Source organism: Sciurus vulgaris, assembly GCF_902686455.1.
Source record: "Sciurus vulgaris genome assembly, chromosome: 4".
In the NCBI taxonomy this organism is placed as follows: Eukaryota; Metazoa; Chordata; class Mammalia; order Rodentia; family Sciuridae; genus Sciurus; species Sciurus vulgaris.
Window position 1 is genome coordinate 142,536,979 of NC_136464.1, and position 20,654 is coordinate 142,557,632.

At 36.4% G+C, this 20,654-nt stretch overlaps 1 protein-coding gene across 1 annotated transcript in view; it reads right to left on the reverse strand.

The window, feature by feature from the left end:
- Positions 1-16,931: 16,931 nt before the first annotated feature.
- Positions 16,932-20,654, reverse strand: part of NUFIP1 (nuclear FMR1 interacting protein 1) — a 40,283-nt gene continuing 36,560 nt past the window's right edge. Inside the window, exons 9-10 of the mRNA XM_079136999.1 lie at positions 19,202-19,434; positions 16,932-17,543 (exon numbers count right to left, since the gene is read on the reverse strand). Coding sequence (XP_078993125.1) covers positions 17,427-17,543; positions 19,202-19,434 — 350 coding nt within the window. The 3' untranslated portion in view covers positions 16,932-17,426. The remainder of the gene's footprint in view (positions 17,544-19,201; positions 19,435-20,654) is intronic.

A 20,654-nucleotide genomic window follows, 5' to 3' on the forward strand; every position in this document is an offset into this window, starting at 1 on the left:
TATATATCACCTAATATGTTATATAATATAATGCAATTATATATATGTTTATTACACATAATTATGTTACATAATCTATTATATATAATTTATGATATTAGGTGTTATAAGTAATCTAGAGATTAAAGTATATTGGAGGATGTACATAGTTTATATGCAAATACTATGCTGTTTCATATAAGAGACATGAGCATCAGGTTTGGGTATCCATGGAAGACACCCTCAGATACTAAGGGGTGTGTGTGTGTGTGTATAAAATATACATATGTATTTTATCTGGGTATTGATTTAATAAAATTATCACTTATGATAACTATTATACTAAAATCCCCATGGCAATTGCAAGAATGAAGTAAGCCTTCCACATTCACATTCAGAACTACAAAATAACCTGGGAAAGTATAATAAAGGCTAATAATACAACAGCATCCCATAATGATATAATAAATATATCATGAAGATCCAGATCATCTTCTGGAATACCTCCATTCTTACAATTATATGTCATGAAAGCCTGATGTGGCCCAAGTCGTTGACCAATTCCCCAGGATCACCACTATAATTAAGATGCACTCAAGTAAAATAAATGTTTTTTTTTTTTAAGTTGTCCATTATAAAACCTTCAAATACTTATATGGTCAAAGTCAGTTATTGCTATTTTAAAATGGCAACAACACACAGGTTAGTGTTTTGTTGATATTTTTGTCCAGTTTATCTGGGCCTGAATTCTGGATGCAAAAAGAATGGTCAGGGGGACCGTTACTGACAAAATCTTAAGAGTGTAACCGCTACTCTGTTAATTTTACAAGTTCTGGGTTTTGCTCTTTGTTCTCTTTCTCTCCTCTCAGATCCTCTCTTGAATACAGAAACCCATCACTGCTCTGGAACTTAGCCACTGACCAGAGGAAATACAAATAATAAACTCCACTGCTCATTTGCATCAGGATTTATAGCCTATAAATCAGCTCATATACTGAAGTCATGTGGGCCTCAAATTGTGCGTGAGATATAATCAAACATCTGTCATATTCTCTCTTAAAAGGTATCAGTCACCATCAGGGTGTGGTGCAGACTCAGGAATCTGTACACACTCTATGAAAGCCCATAAAATTGCATGCAATCTAATAAAGCTGCCAATGGACCTCTCTCCCTGGGTTATAACAGCATGCTTCTTTCTGCCTCTTCCAGGATACCTTGTAAAACAGGTCAGGTAATCACCTGTGGTGCTGAGTAATAATGCAGGATTTTCAAGTCAGTCATTCATGGCTACTTCTTTCCCTAACCCAAGAAAGATATTAAGTTCAAGTTTAATGCTGGAGACCTTTCAGGCAACTGCCCACCTGCTTCCCAGGTCATGAATCCTTCCTCCTACTTCCTAACCTCTAGTCAAACAGACTTTTTAAAATCCTTGCTGGTTGTTAATGTCTTCCATAATGCTGGGGTAGGACTTTAGTCCATGCCAATAGGGGGCACTAGAGGAAGAGTGAGAAGCTGTTGGATTCCTGTTCTTGAGAGTGTGACTTATGACCATAGCATCTCATCCTAGCAGCAGTGGATGGATCAACCACCAGCAGTTACTTACAGTTTTTCCACCAATTCCAAAACCAGCCTCATCCCTTCCTCCCCTCCCTCTCTCCCTGCTCAGAGACCCCCGCACTAACTAGGCAGCATGCCCTCCTGAGAGGTCTGAGTTCCAGCTCCACAGTCTCCCTGTGATGGTCCCAAAGAACCAGGGCCAGCCAAACAGGACCTCCCATAACCTAGAGCTCTGGGTCTCAGCCCTACAGGGCTGCGCTCCCTGTTGCTAAGTGTCAAAAAATCCTAGCTTCTTGCTTTTGTTATCCCAAGCCTAGAAGTGATTAACATTTCCTGTCATTCTTGTTTCTGTGACACCTGAGTGATTCCCTTTGTCATTTCTTTTTCCTAATACCTGATTAACAGTTCTTTGTAAAAGTTCTCTGATAAATACTTGTGGTTTCTGTCTCCTAACTGTACTCAGTACAAGTCTAATAAAGGCACTCTTTCTACCTTGTTTCATATCAACAATTCTTTAAGAACACAGGGGCTGGTTGTTGTATTCCAGAAGTCTTTAATTTTCTCTATTAAATCATGCTCCGAGAATGGGTCTTCAAATTGCAAAGCTCAGAAATTTACTATGTCAGCATATTAGAGACAAATTTGTCCCTCGGAGCACTGCCAGGAAGGAGACATGAGCCTGCGTGACCACAGGTTATTCTGCCAGTTTCATAAATACTAGAAGACACAAGATCTCTGGGTCAGAAACAGAGGACTTATTTTAGTCAGCAAGTCTGCATTTACACTGGTTCCTTAAGCCCCAAGTTGTACTTGACAATGTGAAAAGGGCTAGGTGATATCTGCACGTGCAGTGGGCTGAGTTACAGCAGAGAACTCCTGATCTTGGGGAACCTAGATCTTTTATAATGGGCAGTACACATGCCTGCCCTAATCTCCACAACGGCCACTTATTCTCTCTTCCAAAGACATTTGCTATATGAACATCCTTGAAAAGATAGTCCAGAGCAAAGGAAACACAGGGGAAACCTGTCTGCCAGCATTCATCTGAGCTTGCATGTGAACTTAGCAATTAATTATCCAAATTAATTGGATAATTCCATTGCTTGTGTTTACATACCAGGGGTCTCTATAGGACCTAGGGTAGTTTTAGTGCCATTGTGTCTATCTGAGTATAGATATTTCTAAATTACAGGATATCAGTTCATTTTTTCATTGACATATATATAGTTTAGATATACAACTATTGTTAGCCCAGTCTTGCTCTGGCCAATAACTAAACTATCCTGTGTGTGCATTTTCAAAATATTGCCAGTTATGAGATTTAGAGGGCAGTTGTATCTAGTAATTGAACATTATCTTGCTATCCTTCAGCACCATCTATCCTCGATGCTAAAGATTACCTTAGAGATCTAGCTTGAGCGTAAACTTCCTTCCTGTTTTTCTATAATATGAAACTAAGGAAATACATTTTCTATATCTATAGTACACATCAGTTTTTAGAATCTTAACAAAAAAGATTGCCCTAGACATTGGTAGACCAAGATGAGTGACCTCCTAGATCAATGTTAATGTGAGATTAGAGCTGATGCCTGAGATATATAGCAAGCACTCAACAAACAGTTGTTGAATTGGCAGATAACAGAAATGAATGAGTGCAGTCGTATAAAATAGAATTTACTGTAAGAATGACATAGTGTCTCCTAGAACACGAATAGAAATGTGAACAATTTTGGAATACCTACCACTATGGTTTGGATGTCATTAAGTGTGTCTCCCAATGCTTCAAGTGTTGAAAGTTTGATCTCTACTGTGGCAACGTTAAGAGGTGGTGGAATCTTTAGAAACTGGGACCGGGTAGAAGTTATTAAAATGTCCTGCTGGGGGCATAACCCACAGAAGGGATTTAGTTCTCGCAGAACCCTGAGTTAATTATTGTCAAAGAGCTGTTACAAAGAAATACACTAGCCACTTCCCAGAACCTCTGGCTTCCAGTCTCACCTTGTGAGCTCACCCTCTCATACATGTTCTCTCCATGACACCATCTGCTACAGTGTCCTCACCAAGCTGAACCAATGCTGATGCCATGCTCTTAAACCCCAAAACTGGGCTATATAAACTTTTTAAATTTATAAGTTGTCCTACTTCAGGTATTTTGTTATAGTAACTGAAAACTAACACACCAGCCCTGCCCTTGCTACTGTGTTTGTAAAATATGGTACCATTTACTGCTGCTCATTCTAGTACTATATGCCAGGCAGAGTGCTTGAGACTGGAACATGACAGGAAACACAAACAGATACAGGGTTTTTTTTCCTGTTTTCTTTATTTTTAACATCATAAGGCACAGAACCTATAGTCTAGTAGAGAGAGAAAAATCAAAATATCACACAAATAAATATAATCTGAAATGGTAGTAACTACTTAGAAGGGCAGGTGAGGTGATGAGTATGTATAAAGAGGACCTGACCCATTTAGGAAAGACTTTCCCAAGGAAGTGATGATTGAGCAGAGACCCAGACTTAAAGAGACAACAGGGAAAAGGAAATAGCTTTCTAAGCATGAAGAGCAAACACCTCCTGGCAGGGAAGTAGAGTGAGGAACCACAGCTAGAGCTCAGAAAGATTAGGTGAACTGCCCAAGGTCACAATAAAACCAAGGTTAAAGAACACGGATTTTAACCCAAATCTACACAACTCCTAGGCTACTTTCATTATACTGTCAATCTCCTCCACCAGTAAACATCACCTTCATTCCACTTAAACCTTCCAGCAGAGATCTATTCATTAACACTCCCTCCAGAGGAAAATAAATTACACAGAACATGAAAAAAAAAAAATGCAAAGGCTTGCATCATGGAAACTAAAAACCTTACAATGGAATTCAGTTTCCTATTTCTTTGTTGAGTGTGGCCAGGAGTCTTGGGAATGGTCTATGCCAGTGGTTTTCAGTGTGGTCCCTGGACCACCATCCTCGGTATCTCCTGGGAACTTCTCAGACCAGCAATTTCTCAGGCCCTGCTCAAAACTCATGAATCAGAAACTTGGGAAGAGACTTCTGCCATATACAGTGTCCTACATCAGGGCTTCCCAAACCTGTCTGATCATCCCAATCACCTGGGGAACTTATTAAAAATCCCTAGGCTACACTCTCATATCTACAAAAACCAGATGTAAGTTCCTGGGATTATCAGACTGGTTTTAGAACCACTGGTGTACATTGAAATAATATTGTGTCTGACATAATAAGCAATTAACTTCCAAATACAATTTGTCCTTACTGGGTAATTAAAAGTAATAAGTATTTCAGGTTCTACAAATAGACTGATAGTTTGATTGATATCATACACCTTCTTAGCCCTCGGATTTTAAAACAATATCTTTCAGAATTTTCCTATTTTGACACTTATTGATAAATGTCTCCTTGTCTAACAGGCTCATGTCATCACATCTACACAAACGGTATGATATTGAACAAATGCTGACCAAATGTAAGTCTTGTTATTGTAGCCCCAATCTAAAAATCTGTTCTTAAAAACAACCCCAAGATTTAAAACATCAAAAAGAAAAGTGTTCATTCTTATAATACAAACACTTGGGTCAGAATTTTCTTTTTCCTGTTTCTGGAAATATATTTTCTATCATAGTAAGTTAGCATTGATTTAAATAAACAAATAAATAAGGCAGGTATAATGTTTATTTGTTTTTATTTTTTGACATAGGGTCTCAATGCGTTGCCAATGCTGACCTCCAATTCCTGGGCTCAAGTAATCCTCCCACCTCTGTCTCCCAATTAGCTGGTGTACTACAAGGCACATGCCAACCACACCCAGTCAACATTATGTTGTAAAAAACCAAATAAAGGCTGGTGAGATAGCTCAGTTGGTAGAGTGCTTGTCTTGCATGCACAGGCCCTGGATTAGTCAATCCCCAGTACCACAAAAAAAAAAAAAAAAAAACTTTCAGAGCTGAAAGAAAAGGTGCGATCCTAGATTCATTTTCAAGAATTTTCCTGTCTTAGAATTTTTGTGATTTGTGCAGCTCATATGCAAACAGTATAGACTGGTCTCTCATAAGTAATTTTATATTTCTCAGGAATTCTTAAGAAAAATAACAACGACAGACTTACTTCCATCAGGATAAAAGAGGGTCACAGACCCAAGGAGAAGAGAGAAGAAAAATGAGTGCTTACTTTAACTTTTTTTTTAAATAGGTCTAATTATTGGTTTGAATGTCTTCAGACAGTTTGGTGGTTAGGCCCAGCAATCTTGATTATGTAAAATCTGAGTTTGTGAAGTGGCTGCTGATACCATTCCAATAAAACAAGCAAGCATTTTCAGTAGTTCTAAGAACATGGAAAAGAGCAGAGGAAGAAAAGTGAGTCTTGATTAAGTTATTCTGCCCTTGTAGATATCAAGATATCGCTTAGCTGCAAAACTGCAAAATAATGGTTTGTTTCCTATGGTAGGGTGTCAACATCTTCAAAGAAAAGCAGAACACCAGAAATCCTTCAGTAGAGCACAAAACCTAGAAGGCAGTATTAAGAAGATAAACCATTTTACCTGTGGAAATAAGAGATTAAGCCAAAAAAAAAAAAAAAAAAAAAAAACCTTAGGCCCTCTTCTGTAAATGGGGAATTTAAAAAAGGGTAACAGTCCTATCTCATGCCATATGCAAAACAGATTGAAGACTGAAATTCAATATTACAAAAGTGTTAGGAGGAAAAGAATAATGTATTTGGGGATGACACCAAGATTCAAATCCATCAAAGAAACAAACAGATTCAGAAGTTAAAATACTAGCAAGAGATGAAAATATTTCACAAAAGATTGAAATCCATAACAAAATGAACAAATCAAAAAGAAAAAGACAAGCAACCCAAAGGAAAATAAAGGATTAGAACTGACAATTCACAGAATAAAATGACTAATAATAGTGATAATATGAAAAAAAAATGCATGGTCTTATTCCTATCAGGGAAATGAAAAAAAAAAAAAAAAAAAAAAAAAAAACCAAAAAGCCCTTCTTTCACCTGACAGAGTAGCATCATTACTTCATTTGCTGTTGCAGGATGTTCTCATCCCTCAGTAGGATCATCTAAATATAACCGGTGTTAAATTTAGGAAGTCCAACACTGCAGAGTTTTCCCAGGTCAACCCCTAATAAATGGAGGAAATATTTAAATGCTACACATTGACGTACTTCATGCAGCAGCAAAGCCAGATAGATCTGTCATGCATTGTTAAGAGCATGGGCAAAAAGAAATTCTCATGCACTTGTCAAAGAATAATTTTCAAAAAGTCAGAAGTATAAAGTATGAACAGGTCAAAAGACTTATTTAAATTATTACTAACGGACCTTCCCAGATGACAAAAAATGACACCACACAAGGCTGCTGGAATATCATGAAGTAAGATGCTGACGTGGTTAACACCCCACCCACAAGGCTAAAACACTGTAACCTCTTTTGTACCAGAGAAAAAATAACAGATAAGTATTTGAAGATTATCAATATTGTATAAGCTAACATGTAGCTTTACAGAGTCTGGTCCTGGACTGACAGCAAATCACAGTCAAAAAGTGTCAGTTAATCATTGGGAAGGTTTGTTGGATGCTCTAGAATATGGTTTCCTCAAACATTTTGGTTTCAGAACTCCTTCATGCTCTTTGAGATCACTGAGGATATCTGATCCTAGAACTTCTGTTTATATAGGTTAAAATTCTACCAGGGTAAAAAGCATTAGAAATTAAAATTTAAAAATTAAACATAAATTCACTTAAAAACACAATAAGCCCATTTACATATTAACATAACATTTAACAGAAAATTCTGCTTTCCAATACAAGAAAAATTTTGGTATCATATTAGGATTTTTCAAATCACTGGGATTTCTAAATAACACTTATTAATGACAACAATCACAGAGTTGACAGAGACTATAGCAAGGATAATCAATCATGAATGTGTTTGACAGGTTTTTGTTGCTGTGACTAAAATATCTAACAAGAACAACTTTAAGGAGGAAAAATTTATTTTGGCTCATGGTTTCAATTGTTAGCAGGCTCCCTTGCTGTGGGCCTGAAGTGAAGTAGAATGTAATGGCAGAAGGGCATAGTGGAAGAAAGCTGCTCTACTCATGGTAGCCAGGAAGGAGAAAGAAAAGAGAGAGAGAGGAGGGAGAGAAGTGGAGTGGCAGAGGAGTACTAAGGGCACACTCCCACTGACTTACTTTCTTCAAGTATGCCCCACCTGCCTAGTTTCCACCACCTCTCAGTAGGCCATTCAAATTATTGATCCATCAAGTGGATTAATTCACTGATAAGGTTAGAGCCCTCATGGTCCAATCATTTAAAGGCCCCACCTCTGAAAGTTGCTGCATTGGGGAACAATCCATCAACACATAAGACTCCGGGGCACATTACAGATCCAAACCGTAATGGGCTAGGAAGAGTACAATAAAAGCACTGAGTGTCTCTGTCTGTCTCTCTCTGTCTCACACACACACACTCTTAATCTACCACTTCAGAAAATTCTAGAAAATGTAATAATGAAGGACACTTTCCATTAGCTATTATTATGATGACATTATAGTTTATGCAGCCTTTGGAAAACTATTGTGCACTCATAAAACAATGAGATTGAGGGGCTGGAATTGTGGCTCTGGTAGAGTGCTTGCCTGGCATGTGTGCGGCCCTGTGTTCGATACTCAGCACCACATATAAATAAATAAAATAGAAGATCCACTGACAACTAAGAAAAATTTTAAAAAGAATGAGATTGAAAAAGGCAACTAATGCCTTAGAATTATGAAAATGGGTTTAATTTCACAGATCCCATAAAAGGTCAGGTCCCCATAAAAAGTCAGGTCCCTGGACCATACTTGGAGAACTATTATTCTAGAGTGACATTGAAAGGACATGCAGTAACCCATTTTCTGTATTTCAAGGTTTGGTGAGCTTTTAAAATATATTTTTAATGAGAGTGTAATCCAATATAGCCTTTTAAAAGCCACTTGACTTTTGATCCTAAGACTCCTACAGAAATACACACACAGCATTTCACTGTACTTTCAGCAGTGGTCACTGTAGTATAGTTAATACTGAAGAAAAACCCGAAACTAATTTCTCCATGGGGGAAGATTTAAAAAGTAAAAGCATATACATACATATAACGCATATATGCCATTATGGTTTAGATATGAGGTGTCCCCCAAAAACTTGTGTATGAGACAATGCAAGGAAGTAGAGGTGAAATGATTGGGTTCTGAGAGTCTTAGCCTCATCAGTGCATGAATATGCTGATCAGGATTAACTGGGTGGTAACTGTAGGCAGATAGGATATGGCTAGAGAAAGAGGGTGTCTTGGGAGTATATATTTTGTCCTTGTCAATCAGAGCTTCCTGATGCCATGTTCTGCCTCACCTTGGGCCCCAAAGAATATGTCAGCCATCTATGGACCTTTGAAACCATGAGTCCAAAACTTTTCTTCCTCCAATTGTTCTTGTCAGGCTTCTTGGTCACAGCAGTGAAAAAGTTGCCTAAAACATGCACACACATACACATTTATGTACACACATACACATTTATGTACACATACATATTCATGGAATATTGTCAAGTGAAAAAATTTATATAGCAGTATCTGATGATTAGCCTTGTTAAAAACAAAATTTATATGCACATATTTAGACACTTATAAATACCTTTTAAAAGTTAAACTGCTAGTAATAGTATCTCTGAGGAATATGATAGAAAGCAGTAAGAGAGGGCAAGACAAATTTCACTTTTTCTTATAAACTACTGGATTGTTTGAGTTTTTACAAAGAGCATATTATTTTTGTCATAAAAACACCTGAACTAAAAACAAATGTTATGGTTTGAATAGGAGGTGTTCCCCAAAAGTTTGGCAGGAATAGCCAAAGTGAAATGATTAGATTATGAGAGCTATAACCTAATTAGTCCATCCTAGTTCGATGGACTAACTGGGTAGTAACTGCAGGCAGGTAGGACATGGCTGGAGGAGGTTGGTTTCTGGAGGCATGCTCTGGAAGGTTGCCTCTTCCCTGTGGCCCCTTCCCCTTTGTTTCTGTCATGCCCTTCCTCCATGATATTCTGCCTCACTTGGATCCAAAGCAATGGAGTCTGAAACCATGGACTTCATCTCTGAAACCATGAGCCAAAATAAACTTTCTCTTCTCTAATTTGATCTTGTCAGGTATTTTGATCACAGTGACACAAAGTTGACACAACAAAGAATTAAGAGACATAATGACTGGATGCAATATATTATGTTATACTGAATCATCACACAGGATGATTAGCCTTAAAATCTACAATGAGATTTCATCTCACTCTAGTCAGAATGGCAATTATCAAGAGTACAAGTAACAATAAATGTTGGCAAGGATGTAGGGAAAAAGGTTCACTCATACATTGCTGGTGGGACTGCAAATCGGTGCAACCACTTGGAAAGCAGTACAGAGATTCCTCAGAAAACTTGGAATGAAACCACCATTTGACTCAGTTATCCCACTCCTCAGCATATACCCAAAGGACTTAAAATCAGCATACTATAGCCACATGGCCACATCTGTGTTTATGGCAGCTCAATTCACAATAGCTAAATTTTGGAACCAACCTAGGTGCCCTTCAACAGATGAATGGACAAAGGAAATGTGGTACATACACTATGGAATATTACTCAGCTATAAAGAATGAAATTATGGCATTTGCTGGTAAATGGATGGAACTAGAGACTATCATTCTAAGGAAAGAGGCCAACCCCCAAAAACCAAAGGTCAAATATTCTATCTGATATGTAGATGCTGACTACAATAAGCCAAAGGGGGGTGGGGGAAGAGAGAGGGATGGGAATAGGAAAAAACAGTAGAATGAATCAGATAAAACTTTCCTATGTTCATATATGAATACACAACCAGTGTACCTCCACATTATATACAAATCACAAAATGGGAAGTTATACTCCATGTACATATGTCAAAATACATTCTATTGTCATGTATAACTGAAAAGAACAAATTTTTAAAAACTAGATGAAAACAGAAAAATAATCAGAAAAACATATAGATACTAAACCGCAGCAACGTGTTGTGACCCAGGAAATAGTGGCATTACCCACTAGCAGCCAGGGATGAGGACTGGCAGAAACTGGAATCTGGAAACCTTTACACAACCCACAAGTGAAGTGAAGGCAGTATAGTTCCTTCCATGTCTGGGCAAAGGCCGATTTACGTCGAATAGGTACAGAAGATAAATGGAGACCCTGCTTGATTTTTGAGATGATCCAAAAAAATGCTCCAAACATTAGCCACAAATGGGAATAGGATGCATCAATGCTGGGCACAGTCCATGGCAACAGCTATAAATAGAATTCTAATTTGGGATCTTTCCCCAGAGGTTGTCTATACATTTGTAGTATTTATCTTATTCCATTTTCTGATTTTCTTCTCTCAGTTTTGAGGAAGCTATAATCATTATCTCTTGTTTCACTGCTCACTAGAAGCCTCCAGCTATGCTGAAGGAGACTGTTCCAGAGTAAATCAGGCCCCTGAAGCAGCTGCTATTCCTGCAGCTTGGTGCCCTGGCTCCCACAGGGCCAATCTATCCATTCCAGCTTTGCTTATCAGAACAAAGGGATGAAATAGAGTTATTTTCAAAAGTTAATCTCAAGAATGAGCTGTGGAGATTTAAAGCCCATCACAAGAAAAACTGCCCTCGCCTTGTCCATCAGCATGGCTATTCCTGTTGTCCACCTCCACCAGGACTTGCTGGGCTTGGCAAAGTCAGTGAACACTTCAGTACTTGTCACCAGCACTTTCTCATTTAAATCAAAATACCTCACCCAACTTCTCATTCTGTTTCAGAATTTAGATATGTATTTTTAATGGAAAAAGAGGAAAGTGACAACGTTTGTAAATGTAGTGAATGAGATGTCCTTTAAATGTGTCCAAAATATAGTTTTCTGATATGACTCTTCTGATATATAAAACAAGGTACAAAATAAAATATTATAGGTTGATCTTAACTATATTATCTTAAAAAGTTGTAAGAATTTAACTCGTTTGAATAGCTGATAGTATTAAGCAAATATAAATTCTTAAAGATATATTCCTTCAAAAAAGTTCTGATCTTCTGGAGCTATACTAAAATATGTGGGGATAAAATAATTTGATGTCTGGGCGTTCACTTCTAAAGTGTCTCAGGGGTTAGGGTTGTTAGGTCAGGGGTGGAGCACTTGCCTATCATGTTTAAGGCCTTGGGTTCTTCCATCCCCTGCACACACATAACAAAAGAACATGTCAAGCAGGACAGAGCAGGTGAGAAGGAATGAGTGAACAGCATGTAAGTGAAAGAAAAACTGGCTACAGATTGATAGAAGTATTGAAGTTAAGTGTTGATTGGGAAGAGGGATATTATTATATTACTTTATGTACTTTTACATGTTTGAAATTTTCCAAAATAAAATGCTTCTATAAAAAGGAGGAAAAAATGTAAACAAAGATGCTTGTTTCAAAAATTCAGGAGTACTTGTATTACAAATGAAGAGATTCAGTCTGGATTAAAAGAATCTACTACCTTCCTCCTTTCGCTCCAGGTCCCTTGCACTGTTATATTTTAAAAGAACTAAAGAGCAGGGGCAGTAGTGCATGCCTATAATGCCAGCTTCCCAGGAAGCTGAGGCAGGAGAATCTCAAATTCAAGGACAGCCTGGAAAATTTAATGGTGGAACTATAAGCATGATTAGAATACCTGTACTGTTGAGAAACTTCTATAAATTTCTCAAAGTGGTTCTCAAAATGTGGTCCCCCAGAGAACTGCATCAGGATCAACTGGAAACTTGTTAGAAATTTGAATTCTTGGGCCATATCCTAAAGACTCTGGATTCCATGGCTCTGGGGGCGAGGCCTTACAATCTAGGTTTGAGCAAGCCCTCCCAGAGGTTCAGATGCACAGGAAAGTTTATAGACCCCAGTAAAACTGATGCGACTGACAAGAAACAAGAGGGGAGAGGGTCAGGCCAAACTAGCCCTGCAGACAATTTAAAAAGTCAAAGCAGTCCAGGGACACTCAGAGCTCAGTCAATAAATGACTGAAAGCTGGAGACCTATAGTTGAGTCAAGCCCTAACCTGCCTCACCTTCAAAACCAAGCGGTGGGTGGGAGTGGAATATAGCCCTGCCAAGAAGAGCTCCATCCTCAGAATAAAGCCCTTCATATTTTGGCAAAGATAAAGGAATGCAGGTGAGACCAGAGCTAGATCTCTGCCAACTCCACATCTGGTTCTCCAAAAAGTCTGCCAGTTAACAAGCCCCCCTCTTAGTCAGAGCTAATATCTTTAGGAGAAATGCTGGGAAAACGCACATCAACTACCACTGTCAATCAAGTGAATCCTGGCTAAGAGCGGACAACAGCCAGCAGTAAAGTTAATTAGTAAGTTGAGCAACCAACACTTGACAACAGGGAAAATAAATAATTCAAGGAATAGAAAATAATTTGAAAATTCTGATTGATATCCTGAGATGTAAGGATTCTACATTCATGAAAAAAGAACAGGAAAGCAATCTTGAATATTTAAAACAAATTTCTAAACTTAAAACAGAATAGACAAACTGCATGATAATGTAATAGCTATGTCTAAAAAGTTAGTGATCTAGAAGATAACATCTGAAAAAATATTCCAGAACAGAGCAAAAAGAACAGATCAAAAAACAACAAAAGCAGAGTGACAAAAGATCAAGTTAGGAGGTCTCACATTTACATGCAGAAAAATGGAAGATAAAACAAGAAAATGAAAAAATCATTTTTTACATTGCTCTTAGCTTAAGAATGATATAATTCTTTAGATGAAATGACCGAGGGGTGAGTAAACAGAATGAATGACAAACATCCCATATACTAGACACACGTTGGTGAAATAGGATTCTAAGCATGAAAAAGAAAATCCTAAAAGTTTATTGACAGAAAAGTAGGTTAGTTATCAATAAATAAAGAGAAAAATAACCAGGCTGGCATATGGCCTTAATCAGCAATTCTGGACACTAGCAAACTAATCTGTTATAGCTTCAACATTCTGAAGGGAAATGATTTTGAGCTTGAATCCCTAAACTAAAAAATAAATTTCCAATTCAGGATTCAAAATTTAACTGCTTGAAGATATGTTGCAGCAAGCCAGAAATTAATCCTGGGTTGCAAGAAAAAGCAAGTAGGAAACTGTAAACTCATAGTTGTATAATAAATATTTAAACAGAATGTTAACACACACACACACACACACACACACACACACACACCTCTCAAGACAATAGATTGATCTGAAATTAAAATCCCACATGATTTCGCTAGAAGAAAAGGTCTAGGTAGGGAAGTGAAAGAATGCTAGGGTTACTAGCTTAACTGGGAGATGGGTAGAAGTCATAGTAACCGATAAACTCTAAATATAAACAAAAAGGATGACCACTAAAGGAATAGCAAAAGGTTATTTCCAAAGCACAAGAAGGAAAATGAGGGGGGAAAAAAAGTCCAATCAAACAATTAAATGCTGAAATAAAAAGAAGCAGCAGTTATTACAGCACAAGGCACCACAGGCAGCGAAGTGTCTCTCAGCCCTGTACAAAGCTGTGCAAGAAGTCCTGCTTGGACCCAGCACAAGTACCAGAAGACTTTGGAGCTGCAAAATAGCCTGAAGAACTATGACCCTCAGAAGGACAAACACTCCTGGGTCACCAGATGGCTGAAGTCCACTCCCCACCCCAAGTTCTCCATGTGTGTTCTGGGGCCCAGCAGCATGTGATGAAGCCTAGGCTGTGAACACCCCCACATGTACAATAACAAGACTCTGATCAGATATTACTTTTTTGTTTTCCTTGAAAGTGTGCGTATCTTAAGAACATAATATCATGATTAGGGTGGACAGGGAGACAGGAGAAGCCATTTTTCTTTGTAGATAAAAAGCATTCTGTATGATTGTTATATAATAAATTGATTTTTTTTTTTTTTTTTTTTTACATTAAAAAAAAAAAAAAAGAAGTACCATGCCTTTCTGGCCTCAGAGCCTCTGATCAAGCAGATCCCATGAATTCTGGGCACATAAGGCTGGCCAAGTCTAAAACATTGAGGCCAATGATGGTGGATGAGGGCAAAGTGTACCATCAAGTTCAGATGAAGAGTTTTCTCTGGTCATGGCTGATGGTCACGTAAAGATGAAGGACAGTAAACTTGTGTATGACATCCACACAACTTCCTCATGTCACTGTGAACTTCCTAGTGTCACTGCTCAAGAAGAGTTGGCAGGGCATCTGGGCTTTCCACATCGAGGGCACTGTACAGGGAAAGCCCCAGTGCCTGCATTAAGGCACATCCTAGTAAATCCTACTGCTACCAAATAAACAACTAACCAAACAAAAAACAAACACAATCTATATGAAATAGAAAATAATAGAAATTATTATACTCCAAACATTTTAAGAATTTCAGTATAAACAGGTTGAATTCCTCAGAGATTCTTACATTGAACTGTCCAAAAGCTGTTTTGACTACATTAATTATGGGAAATTGGGGTTAAAGAAGATATTGAAAATAAAGGAGAGTATTTCATAGTTATAAAAGGCACAGCTCACCAACATGAGATATGATTTCATATCTCAGAAATCAATTGGTTAAATGAGCATTAAGATATGAATACAGAAAGTTTAAAAAAATTAATAAGCTAAATCCAAAATACCTTCTATCCAAAACCAGGCACAGTATTCTCTACCCTCTAAAACACAGGATATTTACAAATATTGATCATCTATTCCATAGAGACATACCCGACTATACTGTATCCACTTGAAAATTTTAAACACTTTAAAATAATTCCTCCATTAAATATAAAGAAAACTGAATCTAAATTACTCATTAGAAGCAAACAATATTCTACACAGTCAGAGTGTCAGCTATAGCCAAGGCAGTAGGATTCAGGAGCATTTTCAGTCTTAAATACATTTATTAGAAAACAAAAAAATGTTAAACATAAAATTATCTATAGAATATACCTTAAAGTAGTGTTTGTCAACATTGAGAGAGAGAGAGAGAGAGAGAGAGAGAGAGAGGTATTCATGAAAATAGTTCAGGAGTCTGTGACTTCATTTGTCAACTCTAAGCCTATGGAATTTGCAAGCTAACCAGGGATAAAACTACAGACTGCATCACAATTTAGAATATCAACTTGGTTTGTAACATTAGTAGGTCATTCTGATGGGATGAATTGGGCTGGGACTCACATCACTGAATATATCAAAATGAAACTGAAGCCAGGGTGGTGGCACAGGCCTGTAATACCATCGGCTTGAGGGGTAGAGGCAAGAGGACTGTAGGTACAAATTCCGCAAGTTGGCAAGGCCCTAAACAACTTGGTTAGCTTCTGTCCCAAAACAAAAAACAAAAAGGGCTGGGGATGTAGGCTTAATGATAAACTGCCCCTGGGTTAAATCCCCAGTAATCCCCTCACCTCCCAAAAAACCAAAGTGAAACAGTTCACAGAAGTCAGGCAAGGCCATTATTCACTTTTATACCTTTAATGTCCACATGGTGGGGCACATAAGTAAGTAGAAAATAGTGTTAAAAGAACTGAATTATGTACCAGGCAGATAATTTTCTAAAATACATGGGCTTCATTGGAGGAGTAGGGTGAGACAGATTAAAAGTTCTGCAGAGTGGTTACAAGACTGGAAAACAATGACTAAACATGAATCTTAATCTCAGGTCTGTAATATCACTATTTTCCATGTTCCAGGAGTCTGTAGAGAATTGCACTAATAAAAAGGAGCCTGCATGAAAGCTGTTTTCAGCATTCTTAGTTTTTTTTGCTTGTTTTGTTTTTTTCTGGCAGCAAGACTCATGAACTTCAATAATCACAATGCCAGATAAAATTAATTTTCAACTATAACAAACTAGTTTTTAAAATTCTAGCCCCTTTTAGCTATATGTCCAAAGGGTAGAATCCAGCTATAGCTAGCACAAAGTTAGAACATAAGATCAAATTCCCTGGTATTACAGGAGACAAAACAATCTCATCTTTCACTTACTTAAAAAAAATTTAATGAATTCAGTTACTTCCTTCATAGGAAAAATTTTAATTAAACCTTAAAACTGAGATGATTATCAAATTATCTCACAAACCACTCTTTCTGATACACAAAAACAAGTTGAACCTCATCAATTATTATACTTTACATATTTTGGGGGGGGAAGAGAAAGAAAGGGCCTGAATTTGAACCACACTTTAAAAAATACTTCAATTAAATCTATACATATTCTGAAGACATTTATATTTCAAACATCTAATATATGAGCTATGTAAGTAAAGCTAGTATATACAAAGAATTTACATTTCGAGACATTCTGGTTGTATTAATAGGATCTGGTTTATTTTTTTAAATGTCCCTTGTTACAGTTAAAGAACAAAGAACAACTCTTCATCTTCTGCATTAAAAACAAAACATATTTCTCTGCCTAATTTTGCTTACCTGAATTAAGCATTTTAAAAGTTTTCTTCTTTGCTATTAAACCAGTATCCTTAGTTCTTAACTGGCCCAATAGTAGTCTTTCTTACATGATATAAATACATAAAAATAAATACAAATTAAAATTCCCCCAATAAGTACTATATCTTATTCCAATAATACAGACACAATCTTAAAAAATTAACCTTGTATTTATTTGCACAGAATCAAAGGAAAGACTTGAAATTCCAACATAATATTCAATGAGACTTACATTTTACTAATTTAGTTTTGAAAAAAAAAATGGTTTGGGTTTTCCTCCATTACGTTGAGGGTGGTATTATTTTACATATTTTATATGCGTTAGTTACGTGTGCTGAAACATTATACATCTATACATCTTCAGTTTTCACAGAATTAGTATTAAGTCCGAAAAAGTCTTTTTTGATGATGTATCGAACACACTGAAGAATCACATTTCTTTCATGTCGAATGTCTGGAGCTAGAAGCTAAAAAAAAAAAAAACAATTAAAAAATTTTTAAAAAGATTAAGGTAAAAAACATACCTGGGAAGCAACAATTTAAAATATAAAGTGTGCCTTCCTCATAAAAAAATACAGAATAATAGCTGTGATTAAATTTACTGATTATTTTGCTAAAAAAAATGCAAAAACATTTGCTTTTCCTTTTAACTTACAACAAGATTATCTGGTTTTTTAAACAGCACAACTTCACATTTGGGATCCTCTTTAGGAATATTTACCAAAGGACAAGAAAACAGATCAAAGTGTACAATTATTTAATGTAAAAATGTCAAAGAGGATTCCCTCAATAGGGCACAGTGATGCCTGCCTATGGTATCAGTTACTTGGGAGGCTGAAGCAGGAGGATCACTTAAGCCTAGGAGTTCAGAGTCAACCTAAGCAACAAAGTGAGGCTCTGTCTATCTCTTAAAATCTATAAATGGTGTAGAAACTGCTAAGTATATGTGTTAAATACAGTAACACTGAAAGTAGTAGTAAAAAAGTCTCAACATTCCTTGACTTTCCTAACTTCCCATTTTTATTCTTATTATAAATAAAAGAAAGTTAAAAATCCCTGATATTTTGAAGAAGTACATAACCAAGAAATCATATGTGATTTTGCCAAGAAGATTCATTTTCTATTTATTTTCTGATGTCATTAATAGCTTCAGAAACATCACATGGGGACCATCAATGGAAAGATGATCTAACTTACCACTTATAAGGCAAACATTTTTTTTTTTTTTTTGGTGGTACTGGGGATTGAACTCAGAGCCTTGTGCTTGTGAGGCAAGCACTCTACCCCCTGAGCTATCTCCCCAGCCCTAAGGTAAACATTTTTAAAATGCAATTTACTATATAGAGAATAAAGAGCAGATTACTGATTCATTTTAATAAGCAACTGTATCTACAACTAATAGCACAAGGTATGGTCATGGAACACATGAGCTACACTTACTTGATGTCAAAAATGGACTTTTCACAGAACAACAATAGTTTCAAAACTTCACTAAAACAATGTGAAATACTTCTATTACTCTTAAATAGGAAAATCTCTGATCTTTGTACAGCTCCATTTCTATTACTGAGAATCAAGAGGATATGTCATGTCCTCTCTAAATCTGAAACAAGTTTTGAGCAACTAATGCCAAAAAAAAAAAAAAAAATAGAAAAGGCCAACAATGCACAAAATAAATGAAGGTATAGAAAAAGAAAAAGTAAAGACAGTTCCCAAAGACAGGAAATGGGGATTTTTAGAAAACCTTAGGTATTTTCTTTCCATTACTTTGTGTTTTTCAAGAAATATTCATATTAAATAAATAAAACCTTTCTTCCCCTTCAGCCTCCCATTGTATTTTAGTGTTCTTTCAAAGAGAACTTAGCCTTAATACATTTTTCCTTAGTAACCAGTCAAACCTACATTCTTTGATTTTAGGCACTCTTGAAAACTGTAATTATATCACATTTACTAACAACAGCTATACACCAAATGCAGCTTTAGAATTAAGATACACAAACAGGTCTTCAACAACTATATACCTCTGGTAACCTGAAAACATACACACATGAGCAACAAAACCCCAGTAGCCCTACCTTAATGACATGAGGACACAAATGTTACAGTGCAAAGAAAAATCACTTACCATTTCCAGGAGATAAGGATGGTGTGTTCTTGGCTGAAATAATTTTTCATAGTTGGGACAGTCTTTTTTCCTTTTAGGATTTGTCTTTGTAAAACCTTTCTTTCGGTTCTCATACTTGGCTCCTGAGAAATTTCTAACAGCTGCTTTAACATCTTGTTTTGGACTCTTGGGAGGACTGCTATGAGCAACCTGTTTTTCTGCCAGAGCTTCTGTTTCAGTCTTGATAGGAGTTGCTAAGTGTGATGAAAAACAAACACAAAAATAAAAAAACAAACAAAAAACAGGTAAAACTTTCAAAAATAATGAAAAGTCATAATAATCATCATCCCAGCAATACTACTATCTATTAATAACTTATAAATTATGAAAGGTTTTACAAGGCATTTACAATGTATACTAGTACTTTTCAAATTGGGAACTATCATGGCCAAGAATTGAGGAGACTACTACGAAGAACTACAGAAAGTGATCTATATGAAGGAAGTAAGACCAGATGGAAACTTGAATCTACACAAAGGAATGATGAGTACTAGAAACAATAAGTATATAGATAAACGCGAAACCTTTTTTCTTATTTGAAATAAAATTTAAAAGGTAACTATTTCAAAAGAAAACTAAAGTGGAAAATAATAACAGTGATGCAGAATTTGTAATATCTATAGAAATAAAATCTATAACAATAGCACAAAGGAGAGGGAAGAAAACGTTAGGTATATTACTGTAAAATTCTTAAATTATATGTAAAGTGAATAATATAATTTTAAAGTACACTGTGATAAGTTAAAGTTGGATACTATAAATCCTAGAACAACTGCTAAAAAATAAGACAAAGAGTAACAGCTTCTAAACCAATAGCTTCACTAACCTAAACATATAAGATTAATCCAAAATAAGGCTGGGAAAAATGGAACAAAAAACAGATGAGACAAATAGAAACAAACCATATCAGCAAATACATCATATGTATGTAATTTTAAACACCTCACTTAGAAAGCAGAGATGGTCAGACTAGAACTGAACTGAAACATAAGCATTCCTTGCCTTACACAGTTAAAACTGAAATTAAGTCTCAGTTTCCAAGGAACCATACAAAGTAAGGACTGAAGATGACAATCACTAAAAAGCTGGAGTGGCCATATCAATATCAGACCAAAAAAGACACTTCAGAATGAGGAATATCATCAGCAATGAAGGAGGACAGGCTTCACACATAAGAACACAAAACAAGAACATCTAATAAGATTTTCAATACACGTGCACAAAAACTCATGGAACCAAAAGGAGAAAAGGAGAAATCCATTATTAAGGCCAGAGACGAGAGCACTCTGATCTAGGGTAACTGAAAACAATTAGAAAATAAATGAATACAGAAGACCTGAACACCCCTAACAACTCAAATTGACAAAGAATACTCAACCTCAATATATATTCGTGTCAACTCAAAAGATATGTC